Raw genomic sequence first — 21063 nt, 5'->3', positions numbered from 1 at the left:
GGAGAGGGAGAGAGTGGAAAAGAGAGTAAGATACTCGTGGGAGGTCCTTTTACCTACTCCCGCCGGGGTTCACTCATGGCTGGTGGCCTGCGTGGGCGAGCACAGAGGTAGTTCCCTCTCCTGACCAGACCCTAACCAGACCCTGACCTCTCCAGAACAGACCCTGCTGCCAAGCACACCTCCTTGACAACCTGCCAGCGCTCAAATGAGGAGCTGCCGAAACCATATCCTCACCTTTCCAGCCTTCCCTAAAAGCACCGGCCGCTCACACACCCCCGTGAACATATTAAACCGATATTTGTCATGGTGACTGAAATCAGGGGTCGACGGCAAACTATCGCTAATTGTAAGTGGAGAGAAAGGGCAGCGAGTGTGTGAGACCCCCTCAGCTCAGCTCAGGAGCAGCGGACCCTTGGGGACTTTCTGAGTTTGTGATTACTGCCTTGACACGTGTGATTATCTGAAGCGTATGTGAGCAGGACTGGGAGAACGTGAGAGAGAGAGGGAGAACGTGAGAGAGAGAGGGAGAACGTGTGCGTCTGTGGACATGCAGGAGTACCGAAGCACACTGGCCGGAATGCAGGGTCAATGGTGACCGTCACTCTTTCCCAAACTTTAGTAATCCCAAACTTTAATCCCAGTAATCATATGAGCCATTAAAAGCATGATGCTGGCATGCTTCTCTTTACATGTTTTTACACACACAAGGCATGCATGCAGGCGACTATACTAGGCACAGACTTAGCTAAGCACTCAACTGGAATGTACAGCAGGTTTATACCTGGACCAAAGCGTGCGACACTGATCAGGGATCAGATGGGAGAGAGCTCGTTCACTGCTTTATAACCCCATTCAGTTCAAATTTCCAAATGAGCTGCTTCACCTTTATCGAAGTAGGAACTAAACCCAGTCCAGCACAGTCTTAAGCACACCAAGCACTTGCATATGCTTTACATGACAATTTCTCTTCAGACATGATTACATTTACACATATAACTCACACAGAGGTAAAATGGTCAGTTATCTGTCCTGTTTCTGTTTCTATTAAGCAGATGAAAAGAATGACATTTGGACAAAGCTATGTGTAAAGATGTCTTTTTGATGACATCTAGGTATATATTTAGGCAAAAGTAAGGTATCACCATGCTAAGTCAGGTTCAGCTCTGCTGGTGCAGTGAAGGGGCGGGGGGTCAAAACCAAAATGAGGACAAACATCTGTTTGTCATAATTATGTCATCAAATGCACCCAGTCAGCAGGTACACACCTTCCCCGCAGACCGACTTCATAGGAAGGAGCAACTCAGACCCAAGACCCCACCCCGCTTTCCTGTTTGGTTCTAGTCATATAGAGCATTTCCCCCAATGGAAGAGTCCACTCTCGCCCTTGTTTTGGGGGGGGTGGGGGCAAACGAGTTGAGGGTGTATGTTCCCCTCACGCGCAGCCAAGCTGAGCGGTGGCCGGGGGGTAGGGTGGGTTTTCTTCCCCACCCAAGCCTTATTCCACTGCTACTTTCCTTAGCACCACCCCCGCCTTCCACCTGGACTGGACGGATGGGTTGACAGGCCCCTTCTTCCGGTGCAGTGGCACAGGCACAGGACAGGAGCGTGCCGTAAGCGTTAATGAGAAGAGGCAAAGACACTGACCCATTTCGAGCTCTTCCCTGTGACTGTTCCTCTGTGTGCGCGTGTGTTGTTCAGCGGGCATGAGTTTGAACGGTGAGAAGGAACCTTACCTGTGAAACCTGGTGCTTTTTGAAGTGTTTCTATTTATCAAATCAATGCGTGCAGTGCTGGTGCTGTTTGAGTGGTAGCTGTGCCTGTGTGAGTGTGTTATTGGGGCTGTCCCTTTACACAGGCAGTGGTTGAAGCTCAGGAAATGGTTAACAGAAAAAAGGCCATGAAAAATAGATGAAAGAAAGAAAACTCATACTCCCCTTGCTCATAAAAACATCGATTTCCAAGAAACTTTTAACTTAATTATTCTGTATTTCAATTACCTGTAGTCTTACAAGAAGAAATGATTCAGCGCGAGTCTATGAAGTACTTTATAAGTACAAGAAATAAGTGGTGTTTTGCGTCGAGTTCTGAAAATTTGGACACTGGTCTACTCCTGCCAACATGTTCCAGAAGCTTCTGGTAAGTGGAAAGCTCTTCCTGGGGCTTCGGAAAGATTTAAAAGGGAACAGGTGCATTCATTTGCAACATTACCTGTATGTAAGTGATATACCCTGCATCCAGTGGGCTGAGCTACTTCAAAGTGTGATGAATCCATCATCACGTACACACACACACACACACACACACACACACCTGCTATATGATTTTAAAGTTAAAGCAGAATTATTCTGTGTCTGCTCCAGTTGAGATTAGAGTGGGGAAACCTAACCCTTGTGATTCAGGCCATAAATAATGAACTGCGTGTCACATACACACAGGCAGCGGAGCAAAAATTCACTCAGACAACCTCACAAAGAGCCCGAGCATGTATGGTGATCTAGAGCACCCCCTTCAGGCAGCAATATGTGGAGGTCACGGGTGAAGTCTTTTAAGGATAACACCCCTGTAAGCAAAAGGTGAAACATCTTTACGTGTGCCTTCCCACAGATACCCAGCCATTCCCACCTTGGTAGGGTCTCCCACTCACACTGGCCTACTCAACACTACAATAAATCACTAACATCACACCACTTAGCACTTACACTGGTTGATCAGAAAATCTGTTGACTTTGACATGATTTACAGAGCAGAGAGACAGCCAGGAGGTAGAATTCTCTGTTCATATAACTCATCTGGGAGTTGTAGTGGGGTTTTTTTTTTTTTTTTGGTGCTAATGTAAAATGCATCTGGAGGGTTTTAATGCTACAGTTGAGGCCAACATTCATCCTGCTCATAATTAATTTGATGTCCATGTTAAATTTAAACACTTATTTAAAGGGACAGTACCGTGGGAACATTCCATTGTGCCATCTACCACAGCCAAAGTTTTATTCACCTCCCACCCCCCCAAACCTCTCAAATTCCACAAACATTAAAGAAATGCTTTCACACTCTACAAAAGCACACAAATTTACAGGGCATTTGACACTTCAGCTATGGCTGGTGTAGGGTGGATTTCCGAGTGGTGGGGTCCTTGTTTGTGGGGACCGGGCAGCAGCGAGCAGCTGAGGCTGCTATGTGGCCCGTGCGGCGTGGAGAACACTACTGCAGAGCGCTGACGCAGACAGAGTCATGCCTTCACCACGCTCACACACAGGCACCACGGCAGCAAGCACGGCAACTTCTTGCAGTGCAAGCTGAGGTTATGCAAATTGGCCGTGAACAATCTCTTTTTTTGCCGGGGGATGGGGGGGGGGGGGGGGGGGGGGGAAGAGAGGTGGAGTATGAAAGAATGACATTTCAGGGTGTTTTATTGTACAGTTTTTCAGAATAGTCTGTACAAAAGGTTAGCAACTAAAAAAAATGTTTATATATGTCCATGTCTGGAGAGTAAACTGTTGCAGGCAAGGGTGAGTGAAACCACTGAAATGGCTGAGAGAGTTAAGAAAAATAGGTAGAGTGTTTGGTCCAGGTCCAGTGGCTTATTTGTTGTTTTGGGGGTGTATCAAAGTTCAAAGGTCACTGGGGCTTAGGAGCGGGTGTACTTTCCCCATATGTGCAGCATGAAGACAGACGCTATGAAAAGCAGACTCATTACCAGAACCGGAACTGGCCCACTAGAGAAAGGGAGACAGAGAAAGAGAGGGTAGTGTTAGGGTGATATTTGACAAGCCTCGCTGAAATAGTGAACGTTGACAGAAGGACCCCTAGTGGTGAATACCTATAACAGCTCACTTTACCAAAGCCCCTCACACCACCTGCTGTATTGCTTTTTAATGCATTCTGTAGTACTTGGTGCTTGTGGCAATTTATGCTTCTTCAAAATGGTTTGTAGGAGCATTCCAGATCAACTCCATTTCTATGATGTGCCAGAAGCTTGTGCTATAGTGGCCAGCTGTTCTCTTTAGTGCATCAGTTATGTCACCAAAGCTGCCAGAATTTATCATCAACTTTAACAATAAAAAAATAAAATGTAAAAATCTAAGATTATTAATAAACGTAGTGTATGGAAAGACGTTCCATGAGTTATGACTGACAGTTTTGGTCAATTTATGTCTCTTTCCCATGGGCCAATCAGGCTTGCTTGTCTCAGTCATGTGACACAGAGGAGGGGGTATTTAGGATTATAAATGCTGGTGAGTGGCACAGCACTAACGAGCAGGGTGGCTAACAAGGGGCTTTATTAAAGTAGGAACTTACCATCCCCTGGGTGACTAGGCAGCCGTGTAACCATGCTGACTGAAGGCCCACCCCCAAGGCTTTAATTGATGTGACCTTTTCAAATAGAACTTTAATTAAGCTCCAAAACACACACACACACACCTGACAATTCTTAGATTTGTGTGTCATCAGAAAAACTCAAGTGTGTTCAGAATATACACTACACTTATTACTGGACATAAAAAATAAAAGATGGTTATAATTACCACCACCAAAAAAATAAATCACACACACTTATTCCCCCTACAATGTTAGTTTTCCAGATTTTGCCTTGGTTTTTTTTACATTTAGATCCCACCCTACAAAAGCAGTCTTTTGCCCAGGACTCTGGGTGTGCCATGGAGGAGGGACCTTTGCTCTTGATCTCCACCCAACACCTTCAGTTCTGCCTGTCATATGTATAGCGGTGGATAAACTAAAACTTAGTTTATGGGCTTTTTTTCTTTCAAAGATGTTTTATTTGCTAGTTTTTTACACTTATAAGCATCTCGCTACAGATCATTACAAATATTTTACACTACACCTTGAGCAAAATTATTTCATTACAAACGCATCAGAATTACCACAAAAGGGTTGCCAAGGACGTTTTACAGGATACTGAAACTGTAAGAACATAAAATGTTGACAAACCTTATGCTCAGACTATAATGTGTAGCAATATTTCAATACTAAGTTTAGGAATAGTTTTATATTATAGGAGTTTCTCACTCACTCCCACCCACCCAAAATCTACAGGAGAGAGATCAAAGATTGGGAGGGGGGGGGGGTGCCCAAGTGACCGATTTCCTGCCATTAAAATTTCATGTTTATCCTCATAAGTGCTAAACCTCCCAGATCTCTCTACCCCTCCCTCCTGTATCACTTCCTGTTGCGCTGGAAAGATGAATTAAAAATGACTGCCTCGGTGAGCGTGTGAGTGTTCAATAGATTAGGAAACTGTCGTTTACCTCATCCACTGAAAATGAACCAGTGAAGAACTACACAGTGGGACAGTTTAGCGCAAACAGCTAGCAGCACTAGTATCTGTCCATTAAATTATAGTAAGAAGTCTGCTCTCCAGCACAATTACATCACTATTTTGGTGCACTGCACGTTACAGGAATCAGTTTCTATGTTTGGACTGGGCACAGTTAAAAACAGTAAGATCACATTACAACAACTGCAGTTCCTTCAGTCAAAGAACTATGAAAATCTCTCATTTTACATCCATGGTATACACTGTGTATGAGTGAACAGTCAAAAATTTGATGGCATTTACAATCCCCACTGAGCAGTGCTGCAGTTTTAAAGCATCAGGCTAAATCTTACATCAGCACTACCAAAATGGCCCATAATCTGTGCTGTTTTCATCTTTGACCATCATTTCATTATGATCCAACATGGACTCCCAGAGCAAAAACCTGCTATACTACACACAGGCTACTGAACATCAGGGTGAGTCTCAATGCACTTGTTAACCCTTTGTTGGTGCATGTGGACTTCAAGGCATGCCGAGTGTGCATGCATGTGTTCACCAATACTTTAATATGTACCTTCACTCACACAGTAAGGCCTGGTGAGTGTGCGTGAGTTCACTCACACTTTAAGTCCTGGTGAGTCCTCGGTATAGAAGCGCCACATTCCTCCTGTGCCTGCGGAGGCCGTGGCTCTGCCCGCCGACCGTGTGCCACTGCCTGCCGCTTTCCTGGGGAAAAGTAAGACGACATTTTTAAAATGATCAAAATGACAATTTAACAGCCTGTAGATGACATCTTAGTCTGGCACACTGGTGATTTATCTAGTCAGGACTATAAGCATGTTAAAATGTGAACGACTGGTGACAATCTGGCCTTCTTCAGATGAGTTCGATTGAGCTTCATACCTTTGCCTGACTGTGGAGCCAGCTGCCCGAGGTGCCACTGTTTTACTGGGGGAGCGGCTGGAGGAGCCGACGTTGGCTGCGCTAGCTGCAGGTCCAGGCTAAGGCAAAACAAAGCACATTCACTGCCATTAGAAGGAAAGCTTGGTGGAGACACAAAGTACTAAAGCAGCAGTAGAAAATAAGACTATTGCTGTATTAAAAGTTGTATATAAAAAAGAAGAGAGACAGACAGTATAAGAAATGGTCAAACTTGCCACTTTTATAACGACCTAGGGGGTTCTAGTTCAAACCAAGCGGCCGCAACTATTAGCTACGTTGGTCCACGAACTAACGGCCACGTATGCACACGTATCGACTGTAAATTATCTAGCAGTGGTTTCCAAGACACTTCGGCTTAGCTTGTATAAGTTAGACAATAAGTTTAATACAATAAGTTTAATACAATTCTGACATATCTAAGTATAGCCAACTACGTATATAAAAACGAGGGCGAGCGAAAGGAAAGCAAACCAGCTATGCTAGTTAGCTGAGCAACATGACTGCCGGAGGTTTGCTAGACAACGTAACGTAGGGTAACCGTTACTGCTGTCAAACCAGACGCATGTATGCCCTCGCAAACAGCTATTTACTTTAACAAAGACAGATAACTCATTTAAACACACACAATTTTTTTTTTTTTTTTTTTTGGATTACCATTTTTATCTTGTGATCTGTGGTAAGTCTTGAACAAGACGACGACTTCTGCAGCTAAATGAACTCCGACAGCGCCAGCGAAGCTTTACGTGGACCGGGATGCCGCTCTGATGACGATTTGCTGAAAAGGCCACGACAACACACGGGAAGCCCCTCTTAGTAGTTCATTAATAGCCTGATTTAAATACCTACGCAGACAAATACAAAGCGTACTTGTATTATCTTAAGTAGACATTTAGCAAGCATCGATAATTAAAATACTTGAGTTTGTGTTCTTTAATGATTTAGCGCTAATTTCATGTGCTATATTTTAAATTTTATATATAGGCAAAATCAAAAGGGGGGAGAGCCGTATGTGATGACGTAACCCTAAGCGGTCATTTTGGCTCCGGTAGGACGCAGGTTTCATGACTCGCAAGACTGTGTTGTTTTTGTATGTGAGTGAGGTGTCATGGCAGTACTTTAGAGATACCGCAAGTCGCTTAATGCTGTAACTGGGTGTAAGTATCTTGTAACAGTTTCAAAATTACATATAGTTAACATTTTTATATGGCTTGACGCTATAGCTGAGATAAATTAGCTGGCTAGCTAAATAGTTTGTTGGCGCTACGGAGTTTACGGTGTATTGACTTTCTAGCCCGACCCGGTGAGCTAGCAAGCAAACTGGTACCAGAACCTCTGCTGGCTAGTATGTGGAGTAACTTTACGTTTTCCTAACAGAACTTAGAAAGCCGCATTGTTACATGTAAAAAAAAGATAAACTGTGTTCGACGTTTAAATTATTAGCTCGGCTACTGCTCGACGTTTTGTGATATTAGCTAACGCTACAGTCCGAAAAAAAAAACTGAAACGGATTAATGGCAATGAGGAGTTGATGAGGTAAACATAAATACATTACATTTACATTCACGGCATTCGGCAGACGCTGTTTTCCATAGCGACTTAGAAAAGTGCTTTGTCATCTACTCATAGAATGTGTCCAAACCAGTACAGAAGGTTAGAGTTCACATTAGGTTTGCTCTATTGTTTTGGTAAAGGTGTGATCATCAACCGGCCTTTAAATAATCAGGTCTGTGCCTTCTCCATCAGAAGCAGCATGGTCCGTGTGGTGTTCCTGCACCCTGACCTGGGAATAGGCGGCGCGGAGCGGCTGGTGGTGGATGCCGCCGTAGCGCTGCGCTCTCGCGGCTGCAGTGTACAGATCTGGACGGCGCACCACGATCCCCAGCACTGCTTCTCGGAGACACTGTCGCCAGACTTGCCTGTAGTGTGTGTGGGTGACTGGCTACCCATCAGCATTTGTGGATACTTCCATGCCGTCTGTGCCTACTTCCGGATGATTTATGTGGCCCTCTACCTGGTGTTCCTGAGTGGCGTGGAGTTTGATGTGGTTTTCTGTGACCAGGTAATGGTCTTGGTCTCTCTCTCTACACTTCCCTCTATTGTTTTACTAATTCTACCATTACTGTCTGTCCTTTTGTTGCATTGCTTTTTTTCCCCATGCAAAGTAATCCATTTTTCACCAGCTATATCATTCCAATTGTTGGTTGTGTATTTGGATGTGTGTATGGATGTGTAATTGGCTTAACATGGAAAAATTACAAGTGAAATTATTCACTAGCTTAATCTATTAATAACTGGTTAAACGTTTTGACACCTCTTTGTTTATTTTAGGTCTCTGCTTGTATTCCTGTCTTGCGTCTAGTGCGCCACAGAAAGAAGGTCCTCTTCTACTGCCACTTTCCCGATCAGCTGCTGACTCAACGGCACTCCCTATTGAAGCGTCTGTACCGCGCACCCATCGACCGCTTGGAAGAACTCACCACAGGCATGGCAGACCTTGTTGTGGTCAACAGCCAGTTCACTGCTGGCGTGTTCAGACAGACCTTCCCCAAGCTAGTCACGATCCACCTGGACATACTGTACCCATCCCTGAACACAGCTGCTTTCGACGAGGAGGTAGACGACCTCAGAGGACTGGTCCCAGAGGGTCGTAGTGTCCTCTTCCTGTCCATTAACCGCTACGAGCGGAAGAAGAACCTTCCGCTAGCGCTGCGCGCGCTGGCCGCGCTGAAGACGCGCATGTCCGATGCCCGGTGGGAACAGGTGCACCTGGTGCTGGCCGGCGGCTATGACGAACGCGTGGCCGAGAACGTGCAGCACTATGAGGAGCTGCGCTCGCTGGCGGTCTCGCTGGACCTGGAGGAGCACGTCACCTTCCTGCGCTCCTTCTCCGACCGCCTGAAGGTGGTGCTCCTGCACAGCAGTGCCTGCGTGCTATACACGCCCAGCGGCGAGCACTTTGGCATCGTTCCCGTGGAGGCCATGTACACATGCTGTCCTGTCATTGCTGTCGCCTCTGGCGGGCCGCTAGAGTCCGTAGTCCACGGGGAGACGGGCTTCCTGTGTGAGCCCACACCCGAGAGCTTCTCTGAGGCCATGGAACGCCTGGCCACAGATGCCGGGCTCCGGGTCCACATGGGCCAGGCGGGCAGGGCCCGGGTCCTAGAGCGCTTCTCCCTGCAGGCTTTTGCTGACCAGCTCTACGCCCACGTGCTCAGCCTGGCCAACTAATCCGGGAAGCCTCAGCGTTCTGCCCCCCTGGCTCACTCTGGAGCGCGCAAGGAAACAACATGCTCTCCAATTAGAGAGAAGAGGAGAGAATGTGTGGGGGAGTTCACCTGGCTGGGACTCTCGCGGGAGGCGAAGTGCAGGTCTGGGGGCGGGGCAAGGGCAGTGGGTGGAGCCCCAGTTGGACAGAGAGGTTAATGAATTACTGTTTGCTGGCAACATTGATTGCATGCGTCATCGCAGGGCCTAAAGAGAGCGCGAGAGAGAGAGAGAGACTGTGTGTCTTTTGCCTGAGGACCATTAGAGAGTTTCCAGGACAGAAATCAATGTATTTCAGTGTCCTGCTCTGTCTTAAAGCATCTTGGCCTTTTGTTCTGGAGTAACAATTGTAGAGGTTTAGTTATTTCAGTCTCAGAAATGTGGCCCACCTACAGTAGTTAAACAGGAGCAAAGTTGTCGAAGAGGCAAAGAGGCGTGAATCGGTACTGGGTTCGTGGTTGTTACTGATTTTCCTCAATGATGCTACTGATATGACTCTAAGGTCTTCATTAAATAAAATGATGCACACTGTGCTATTTGTTGCTCGTTACACAGAGAGCATTTTATATAAACTTTTAAAAATGTATTATGGCACATCTGTTTTCTAGTTGTGCTTTGATCATGTTTTAAACAGAAATAAATCTCTTAAGTAGCTTCTAACTGGAAGGTTTCAATCTGAATTAAATCCATTGCTTTCAAAAGGTATGGCCTATAAAGAACATTTTAAAATAGTTTATCATGTTCATTTCCTGCTCAGTGGCTTGCTTCCAAATGTTTAATAAATCTTATGCGCATTTACGAAATTTCGGGGTGGGGGGGGGGGTTGCGATTTAAGACGCGTTTCCATCCACTAAGGTTACGCAAAGACATTCTAATGTAATTTAGATTTCTTAGGCTATCGTGATTAGGGGCGGTGTCAAAACATGCCAAAAGGAGCGATTTAAATTGGTCTTATGGCCTAATACGCCAAACGATTATTCGAAAAACACTTTTCAATCACTTTTTTCGCATTTTGGCTTTAACGATATTCTAACTTTTCCACCTTGTCCTAGCGTAAAGATCCTTTTTGCGAAGGGTGTGGGTGTTTTTTTGAATTTTGGGCTTTTCAGGGTTGTGGGTTTTTTTTGGTTTTTTTTTTGGTTTTTTTTACACATTTTCAAAATTCGTGAAAACCTAGTGAATGGAAAACCTACTACAGAGGACAGTGCTAAAATAATATAATTGCATGGAGTCTTTAAAATCATGCTATATGTATCTCTCTTTGTATGCTAATTGATTTGTCAGTATTTCCACGCAACATCTTTTAGGCAAACGATAAAAAGAAAATGAAAACCCATTTTTCGTTACAATGGCCACTGTATTCGCACTTTGATTTGTTTAATTTTTTTTGCCGTCTGAAGTTTTGGGTTGCTGTAGGCAGGACAAACCACCGTTAAAGAATTTAAGCAATTTCCAAAACCGTAAATTGTGCTGGCAGTATTTGTTTGAGTTACTGTTGCTAATGAGCCTGTTCAACGATCAGCAAAATGTTGTGTGTTGTTGATTGTGGAAATTTTCCGTTGAATGCAAAAGTGAAAGCACATTTTCACATAATGAGAGCTTTGTGCCAATTATGGGTACAAGCACGGATCAGACTGACACAGCACGATACCTGAATATACCACACAATCATACTCTTCAGCAAACCTGTTTATATGGATGCTGTTTGCTTAGCAACTTGGCAAATGCTACTTACTCTGTAGGCTCTAACGTCGAGGAAGTAGTAATGTTCCAGATTCGAAATACAGTCGTTCACTTAAGGTCAAAAATAAAGGAAAACTTTGGCATTATAGAATGCTTTTTCTGAAAATGGGTCTTGACAGTCATCAAAAGGAGTATTTTTGTCCATCAGCCGAGGAGTGTGTGTACAATGCATGTAAAATGTATTTTGCCATTGAATGGGGTGGTTTAGTGGGGTTTGGGGTGTTGGAAATGGCTTAAAAAAATTATTGAAGAGGTTTATGTAAAAACTGTCTGAGATGCCTAGGTTTTGTCCAATAAATACATAGAATATACTTAGGATTTAAAGCAAGATAAGAGCCTAGATAATAATTTTCCAAGTTGGTGGTGGTGTTTTTTTTTTTTGTTTTGTTTTGTTTTTTTGTTTTTTTACCTTTTTTATTTCAGATGTTTTTTAAGCATATGATCTATAATAGGATACATTTCAATGGTACACACACACACACACACACACACACACACACACACACACAGAATAGATTCATGTTTATATTTGTCACTTAGCTATTCTTGTTCAGGAAAATCCTGCAGACGTCTCCATTGCTCCATCTAAGGGCCACACCGCACAGGGCCCACAATGCACGTCAGGCAGGGAGGGGGAAGAGGAAAAGCTGAATGCAGAGGTTTGCCCCACACGCCTGTCTGTGTTCCGCAAGACCTAAACAGGCTGGCTCATCTTTAATCCCGCAATGGAGCCGGTCAGATGTATGGCTGCGCTGGTCCCAGGCATCTGTTTCGTTGGCAGTTCCAGAGCACCGTTTCCTGGGTTTCCTCATTAAACTGTGCCCCATTAAACATGAAGGGCTTATTTTTACCCGAGCGCTGATTGGGTTTTAATCATGCACTGTAAACGAGGGGCAGATCAAGCAGAAGTGTTAACCAGGTCATCCTGGGTAACCTTGAGCGCCAACACGGGCTGCACAGCTCCACTGCCTTCCTCTCAGACAGCCGTTCACATGGCTGATGGTTGCAGTTTTATTCTGGAGTGTAAGGCTCATGGTGAATGTGGTCTTTGATGCAAAAATGCTTAGCAAACTGGGTCTAATATGGAAATCACTGGATACTAAAAACCATCTCGTATAAAATCAACCTGGAATTCATTCATACTGGTAGAGCGTTTTTCTCCCAGTTATCTGAGCACCCAATTGGTCTTGTGTTTGCTTGGGTTTGTTTTTTTTGTTTGTTTGTTTTTTTGACTACCTAGACAGGAAAGATTTTGTCACGTTTATAGGTACTTTGCAATCTGGAATCAAACCTAATTCATATTGGACCTCTCGCTATGGAGAGTCTGACCAATCCACCAGGAGAAGCTGCAGAAACACGCCATTCTGTTCATTTGTGCTGCTGTTGCTTCTGTCCGTGTCTAACACCTTCCAAGCCATGAATGGACTATGGCCGAGTGTAATACCTAATCCACGCTCAATTTACCCTTCTCTATCTAATATATGCGTGCTTCTGTTGTTATCGACAAAAACAACTACAGTCCCCACAACAAAATCGAATCATTTGTAACTTGCAATGTGGACGTGTAATATAAAAAGTATTTAAGAAATCAGATGGTCTGTCCTGTGGCTCAGAGAGTACTGGGTCAAATACCGATTGGTGCCTGCAGTAGCAGTGTAACAGGATAGCTACCCCTCTTCTGTCCTGTTTGGGCTTGGGTGGCATCTGTATCCTGGTCATCCTCTGTTGGAGCGTAGGTTCCTTTCAGCGCTGTTAATGTCTGGGCCACTTCTGAAGCAATGTAGCAGGACCACTCCTGACATCCTTTAATGGGACCCCTCCCATTAACAAAACTACTTGTGACACCATTTAACGTAGCAGCATAGCAGGGGGAGTTCAAACAGAGTGTGATGCAGGTGCTAGTGATGCCAGTGATGGGGATTTATTTTTCTCAGAAGTCAAGTGATAGGGGCAGCATGCCATAGAAAGACAAAGAAGTTTTCAAGGGAAACCCCCACTGCCCCCAAAAGAAATCGTCCAATGAAAAAAAATTAAACCCAAAATAAACTTAATTCAAAGCATATTCTCATTATAGCAGAATAACCAAACATATCTACCTTACAGCCAGTGACACCTCTGCCTAGATCTCGCTCCTTATATACTCTTCACCCTTGGAACGGACCATTTGCAGGTAACTTAAATTATTATATTCCTAACATCCTCCATACATTTTGTCCAAGATACAATCTTAACATTTAAAACATTTTCCAATCATACAAAATATCACTGTTAAAATAAATATACACATGTAGCACATACAGAACCACCAACCACAAATTCATTCTCCCCCAGGCAACATGGGAAATTACATGACCCTATAACATGAACCAAAGACTAAAAATCCCCTCAACTCTGTGTGAGACTCTTTTGACTCATCACACCCTTACTGACACGATGGATGAAGCAGGTAAGTATAATATCTGGAACCAAACTCCCTTTATGTTATTACAATAAACAAATATGTATATCATGACCTTAGCAATTATCCACATAGTCAGTTGGCCACCCTGAACAATGTAAAACAATTACAATTATATTTCATTTTCCAGAATTCCTGAAATGGGTCATTTTTTTTCCACCCGATAGTTTCTTGACTTGAAATAAAAGAGTCTTTTAAACCATAGTCTTGAGTCTTTAAAACCATATACATTGTCTGTGTTATCATTTCTGCTCTACTGTTTGTCAGTGTTTGTAACATGGAATGGGCAGGTTAGCTTGCTGCTCCATATGATTGAGCCAGTCTGTCCTGTCTGTAAATTTTAAAGTTATGATGTCCTGCCTGCTACTGTAGGAATGTCCTGTAGGAGGCCACTACAACCACTACAAACTGACAGGACCTCAATATCATCTTGTATTCAATCTTCTTTCGACAGTTACCTGCTCCCAGAGATACTGTGTTTAGCAGCTGACCCAGCCTATCACACCCAATCTAGCTCATCAAGGGGTCGCAAACAGAACTAAGTGCTGGGGCAGGTAGTGTTCAGCTTGTGCACTGGAGTCGCAACTGAACTCTGTGATCACTCAGGACCGAACCACTCAGCAGTGATTTTTTCCTCCCTTTTCTACACCAAGCGTGTAACATGTTGCCCCAGAAGGAACCCGTGTCAGCCTAATTTGCCGTAAGCACGAGCCGTTTAGGAGACGCTTTACAGAACGCAAGAGGCACGCTCGCGCTTGTTCAGTGTAGCGAAGGCATGACAGCTTCACAAGGCCTCACCATTTCTGATGAAAAATCATCTCATTTATGGCAGAACATGCTATATAAGTTATTCCTCAAGGACGACTTAGCAGTCTATATTACACTAGGTTAAAATATTCCCTTCTGTTTTTCCTATGTCCTCTCTTTCTTTCTTTCTCTCTCTCTCTCTCTCTCTCACACACACACACACACACACACACATATATACACAAATACACAGAGGCATAGTTCATTACTGTTCCATATAACAGATTGGTCTCAAAAATTTGTATTCATGGTTGTCCTTTTAGCGTTTTCTTACACAGGATACACCAACAAATTATGGATTTCAAATTTTACTGCTTCTATAAAATATTCTGCTACATTAGCATATTTCTAGCCTGGGTAATTGGTGTACTGTGAGGAGTGAGTTTTGATTTACATTCGTAGTATAAAACAATCTCGCCAGGGTGCCTTAATAAAGCAATCAGTGATATATCAGCATGAGATGTTACGAGCAGAATGATAGTCTCAATAAAAGCAGCTATTTATCACCGTGGATACAGAAACGAGGCACTACCGATTCCCAGTGTTTGCCGTGAAAAGGGGATGATTCTGCCTTTGGAACACACAGGGGGCCGCCGCCACGCTGGACTTCACACCAGGGCCTAACGTAAACAGAGAGTAACTGTTGGATGACACGCTGTACTGATGTATACAGCTATGACATATATACAGATATGATGTATACGTTTCTGATGTATACAGTACTGATATTTACAGTAATGTATACACATGCGTTTGATGATTTTGCGTCAAAACTTGTGCACTGATGTAAATGGGATTGTGTGTGTGTGTGTGTGTGTGTGTGTTCAAAGAAATCTAAAGGGTACATTCCTTGTGTTTATTTTGGCCCAGAGGTCCAAGGCTGACTTCACGCTCAGTTGCGCTATGCTGAGGTTCTTCTTTCTCCTAGCACTTTCATTCAGTTCAGTTTATTCGGCTCGCGGGTGATCGGATCCTGTCACTTACCACACCGTGCGTGAGGCCGTGCGTGAGGCCGTGCAGGCGGTGCAGAATCTGCTTCCCCCCCTCTGGTCCTGGCTGGTTTCCAGCCCTCAGACCTCCAATCAACAAGCTGTCAGTCAAACGCTGAGAGAGACGCCCGGAACCTTCGCCGCTCTCCTGGGATGCCCGGACGTCCCCCATCCGTTCCCCTCGGGTGCACCGTCTCTCGGCACAGAGCCGGCTGCCGCACCCGGCTCCGGCACCCGGCCGATCCGCACGTAACGCTCCCTCCCCATCCCACCGCACACGCACCAAGCACACCACAGGAGGCGCCCCCTCACCTCGCGCTGCGGGGTTTGAAGCGGTGCTTAGCAGACGAGGGACAGCCATCCGAAGTGCATGTTTATGTATGTGGAGAAAGTGTGTGTGCAAGTGTGTGTGTGTCTGCTTTTCTGGTTGGTGGGGCCGGGGGGTGCACTTGGGCGTGCAATCAGTAATAACAATCGCTCCAGGCTGGCAGCGGCTGGCAGCGGCTGGCAGGGTGTCAGGGATGCCATCGAGGCCTCCGCCCAGTGGGAAGCGCAGACTCACCTGAGGAGGGGTCGCGTCAATCACCACCGCCCCCTCCCCACCGTCCCTCCACCCTGACACCGCCTATTTACCCTCGGACAAAAGCGGCGCGTGCAGAAAGGGCGGGGGCGAGGAAGTTAGCGGACGGCGCGATGGCAGAATAGATTGAGCTGTCAGATCTGTTGCTCGGAAGGAAGATTAATAACCAGCACAAACAATAACGCCCCTGCCGTCACCATGAATATGCTAATGACTGTTATCAATACAGCAGTTAATAGAGGCGCTGGAATTACAGAGATGGCCGAAAGACAGGGGGCAAGGGCCAGGCATTCATTCAGAACCCAGCCACACACGTGCACACACAAAATTAAGTGTTGTCTTACTCAGGAGATCGTACGTTCAAGTGTTTGTGTGTGTGTGTGTGTGTGTGTGTTAGAGATATTGCAGAGGGAAAAGGAATGTTCATGCCAGGCTTTTAATTAAGGGGGCGCTGTGGAGCCAGCTGCTGAGATAGTGTGGACTATTGATTTTTATTAGTAATTGAGGGTCTGCTTTGTGAGTACTCATGCGCTGATAACTTTGCCTGCTGATAAGATGGTGTGTGTGGAGATCAGAAATAAGCACGTTTTGTTCCTCCTCTGTTTTTATGAGGTGTTCACCCTGTGTGATGTAATCAGGTATCCAAATAATCATACTACTATAATTATATTGTAAGTGTTAATACAGTGCATTTCCCCTGCAGGACTGAGGGGTTTCCCGTGTGTGTGTGTGTGTGTTTGGTGTATGGGTGGCGGGGGATAAGATATCAGATGGTGCTTTACTTTAACAGGTTCCAGAGGTGTGGATTAGATACACCCTGATGAGTCTTGAGTCTGTAATTGCTAATTGGCTAATTTCTAATTTCCTGCTGTTAATTGGATTGTGCTAAACGGCTTTCTGTTCCCAGATTCTCCTGGGAACAGAGAGTTAACATGCCATGAGATTATAATGACTTATACAGATAGTAAAGGGTGTGTTAGATGCATTTTGGTGTGTGTGTGTGTGTGTGTGTGTGTGTGTGTGTGTGTGTGCGAATGTGGGGAAGTGTGCCTGTTTGTGCCAAGCAGGACAACAGTCAGGATTACAGATAAGACGAGAGGTAGGACGACAGTCAGGACGACAGACAAGATGACAGTCAGGATGACAGACAGGATGAGAGATAGGACTAGAGTCAGGACGACAGACAGGATGAGAGATAGGACTAGAGTCAGGACGACAGACAGGATGAGAGATAGGACTAGAGTCAGGGCGACAGAGAGTATGAGAGATAGGACTAGAGTCAGGACGACAGACAGGATGAGAGATAGGACTAGAGTCAGGGCGACAGAGAGTATGAGAGATAGGACTAGAGTCAGGACGACAGACAGGATGAGAGATAGGACTAGAGTCAGGATGACAGACAGGACAACAGACGAGGGGACATTAGACCAACTTAGACCATCTAGTCTTATCTGGTTGTTCCTGTACCATCCCACTGTTGTTCTCAGAAGTCTGTTCTGTTTCTCCTTCATGTGCTTTCTCTCTGTGTGTTTCTCTCTCTCCTGCTCTCTGTACTTGTGTGTGTTAGTGGTCTAAGTTGTCAGCTGTCAGTTCTGATATTGACTTTGGTCACTCTGAATATGGACACCGAGCTCATAAAGTCTTAGCAGGTGTGTGTGTGTGTGTGTGTGTGTGTGTGTGTGGGGTTTGTGTGGTATGGTACCTCTTGGGTGATTTTCACTAGCTTAACCTGCAGTAGGGTTGTAATTAACTGAGGCTAATTATTGGCAGACAGGGGTTAGGATACCCGTGAGAGGTCCTTTAGCTGCCTGCACAGATAATCACAGCTTACAGGCTAACCTCCCTCTCTCTCTCTCTCTCTCTCTCTCTCTCTCTCTCTCTCTCTCTCTCTCTCTCTCTCTCCATCTCCCGTGTATCTGTTTCAAGCAGAGCTTCATAGATTTAGTCAGAATGAATGCCCGAGTCACTGCATGCTAACTCCTTTATTAAGTGAGATCGTAAACATGCAATCCTGGACAATAATCATAAAGTTATAGCCAAAGTAGCTCTTCAAACTATGGTGACCATGGTAAGACTGGTATAAACAGTTTTAGAAATGACATAATTTGGTGACATTCAGCTTTACAGAAACAATAATGCCCGGAAAAGGTGCAGCTGTTGCGTTCACTTCTGCCCGAGACACAGACATAGCATATTTAATTCCCTTCTGCAAGTCAGGCAGCACTCTCGAAGCCAGAGGCAGAGAGACAGAGGCAAGGAGAGGCAGAGAATTAGAGGTGCAGGGAGGGTGGAACACATGGGAAATCACAGCCTTCAGCCATACCATAGACATCTGCACGGCACCCCACAAGGGATGATGGGATACTGGAGGTCAGCAAGGAGGGGTCAGTCTGGACAAAGGCATAGAGCTTTTTTCATAGAGGTTTTCATTCTCTTTCCCCCTTTTGTTCCTCTCTTTCTTCTGTCCATTTCTTCTCGTCTCGTCTCGTCTCTTCTCTTCTCTTCTCGTGGAATTAGGTTAGATAAGTATGACTTCTCATCTCCTTTCTCTTTTGTGAGTTTTTATTTAACTTAAAGTCATTCTAAGTCTCACTGCTGTAACATGTGGGCATCTACTCAAACAGATTTGCCCCATGAAGGCTAATATAGCACTACTGAGCATTTATGAGCTGTCCGCTGTGAGAGTTAGAATGGCTGGTGGTGTGTATTCATCACTTTTACCAAGGCCAATTAAAGGGGGCACTGATGTGCTATCACTTTTACTGCAGGTTATTTTCATATCTGCATCAGTTACTCCAATGTGGACAATGACAGGGCATCCTTTATACATGTGTGTGTGTGTGTGTGTGTGTGTGTGTGTGTGTGTGTGTGTGTGTGTGTGTGTGTGTGTGTGTGTGTGATGATAAAGATAACCTACCTCATCAGTGCTTGTGATCACAGTAATGATCTCGCTACACTGATTCTTTGGTCTCTCATTAAGCTAAGGTGGTGAGGAGGTGAGTGTATGGAAGATATATCACACACTCCACACTCCACCCCGACCGCACACAGCCACGCGGTTCTACAGCTACACCTTTCGGTCGGTCACATGCCTGCTTTAGTCACCAGTCCAACATTCCAGCTGGGCTGTAGTTTAGCTGTAGTTTGTTGTGCTACAGTTTAGGTGTTGGGGAGTTTAGTCATGCTAGAGTTTGGCTGTGCTGGAGTCGTTGTTATGGAGCTTGGCCGTGCTGGAGTTTGGTTGTGCTAGAGTTTGGCCGTGCTGGAGTTTGGTTGTGCTAGAGTTTGGACGTGCTGGAGTTTGGCCGTGCTGGAGTTTGGCCGTGCTGGAGTTTGGTTGTGCTGGAGTTTGGCCGTGCTGGAGTTTGGTTGTGCTAGAGTTTGGCCGTGCTGGAGTTTGGCCGTGCTGGAGTTTGGCCGTGCTGGAGTTTGGACGTGCTGGAGTTTGGCCGTGCTGGAGTTTGGTCCTGCTGGAGTTTGGACGTGCTGGAGTTTGGCCGTGCTGGAGTTTGGTTGTGCTGGAGTTTGGTTGTGCTGGAGTTTGGCCGTGCTGGAGTTTGGCTGGGCATTCTGGGTGGCTGGGCTGACACACATGGCATTATGACAGCCTATGAATGCTGTGAAGGCTGACCTGAGGGTGTCATAATGGCGTAATGTAGCACATCATTTTAGCAAAGTTCATATGTTGTGCATTTGTACATGTTTTGCCAAAGTTTATGTGTTAACGCAGGCACCCAATGATGACTTATATTCTATTCTGTTATGTTACACTATCGGATGGGTTCATTGACCTTGGACAGACTGTTCTGTGATTAAGTTTGAGAAATAAAGTGCAACACAGACCCCCCCCTGTCAGCCCTTCCCCAAAAGACCTCAGTGCATGTGTTAATCCGACCTTCTCATCATGGAACATTTTAGACATGTAGTAGATTTGTACAGAGGGAGAGCAGATCAATTAACTCTCCTCTTCTCAATCTCGCTTTGCCTTCCTCTCTCTCTCACTTTCGATCTCCCTTCTTCCCTCCCTCTCTCCCTCTCTCTCTCTCCCTCTCTCTCTCCTTCCCTCCCTCTATCTCTCCCTCTCCCTCCCTCCCTCCCTCTCTTTCTCTCTCCCTCCCTCTCTCCCTCCCTCCCTCCCTCCCTCCCTCCCTCTATCTCTCCCTCTCCCTCCCTCCCTCCCTCCCTCCCTCCCTCTATCTCTCCCTCTCCCTCCCTCCCTCCCTCTCTCTCTCTCTCCTTCCCTCCCTCCCTCTCTCTCTCTCCCTCTCTCTCTCCCTCCCTCCCTCCCTCCCTCCCTCTATCTCTCCCTCTCCCTCCCTCCCTCCCTCCCTCCCTCTCTCTCTCTCTCTCTCTCTCTCTCTCTCTCATGGAAATGATAATGAGCACTGTGAATGCACACACCACATCCATCCATACCTTCCCTGCAAACATATGGCTGTGGAGCTCCACTCTGCTTCAAGACATGACAAATTCCTCTTTCCTTTCTTTCACTTCCACCTTAGAAGTTCATCACTTCATCTTGAGGTTGGAGTCGCAATGAAGGAGCAAGCCACGGAGACTACTCTCGCTCTCTCACTCTCTCATCTTCTCTTCTCTCTCCCCCTCTCTCATCTTCTCTTCTCTCTCTCTCTCTCTCTCTCTCTGCAGGCTGTGGAGAGTGTTTGGCATCCCCCTACTGTGCATCGAGTGGGCTCTCATGTTGTTTAGAAGGCCTCTCACGGTTACCATGGTAATTGACAGGGATTGGTGCCAAAGCACACCGTTTGATCAGGTTAGCGCTAATTCACGTTTAATGATGCTATTGATTAGAACACGCTGGTGTTTGTGTTCCAACAGCCACAGTCGAAACTGCCAGCTTAGCTGAGTACACCTGTGTTACCACAGACAGGAAAAAATCATCAAAGACCAAGCAGAACGTCAGAGAGACAGATTTATATTAGAGATACCGGAGAAGGCAAGAGGCAGACAGACAAACAAAGGACAAAGCTGCGACACTTCAGTTCTA

At 45.5% G+C, this 21063-nt stretch overlaps 2 protein-coding genes across 3 annotated transcripts; one reads left to right on the top strand and one right to left on the bottom strand.

Moving 5' to 3' along the window:
* Positions 1 to 3389: 3389 nt before the first annotated feature.
* On the bottom strand, positions 3390 to 6991 carry sec61b (SEC61 translocon subunit beta). The gene is made up of 4 exons (XM_027031151.2): positions 6872 to 6991; positions 6179 to 6276; positions 5897 to 6001; positions 3390 to 3713 (listed from the first exon to the last, which is right to left on the bottom strand). The coding sequence occupies exons 1-4, from the start codon at positions 6872 to 6874 to the stop codon at positions 3626 to 3628; spliced, it is 294 nt and encodes a 97-aa protein (XP_026886952.1). The 5' UTR covers positions 6875 to 6991; the 3' UTR covers positions 3390 to 3625.
* Positions 6992 to 7257: 266 nt separating this feature from the next.
* alg2 (ALG2 alpha-1,3/1,6-mannosyltransferase) lies at positions 7258 to 10212 on the top strand. Of its 2 annotated transcripts, none has more exons than XM_027031150.2 (3): positions 7258 to 7371; positions 7961 to 8276; positions 8546 to 10212. In XM_027031150.2, exons 2-3 carry the CDS (start codon positions 7968 to 7970, stop codon positions 9443 to 9445), a joined length of 1209 nt encoding a protein of 402 aa, XP_026886951.1. In that variant the 5' UTR covers positions 7258 to 7371; positions 7961 to 7967; the 3' UTR covers positions 9446 to 10212. The 2 variants fall into 2 exon arrangements, with proteins under 2 accessions (XP_026886951.1, XP_026886950.1); XM_027031149.2 differs by lacking the exon at positions 7258 to 7371 and adding an exon at positions 7435 to 7750.
* Positions 10213 to 21063: the final 10851 nt, after the last annotated feature.

Source organism: Electrophorus electricus, chromosome 5 (genome assembly GCF_013358815.1).
Source record: "Electrophorus electricus isolate fEleEle1 chromosome 5, fEleEle1.pri, whole genome shotgun sequence".
Classification (NCBI taxonomy): Eukaryota; Metazoa; Chordata; class Actinopteri; order Gymnotiformes; family Gymnotidae; genus Electrophorus; species Electrophorus electricus.
This window is presented reverse-complemented; position numbering and strand designations above follow the sequence as displayed.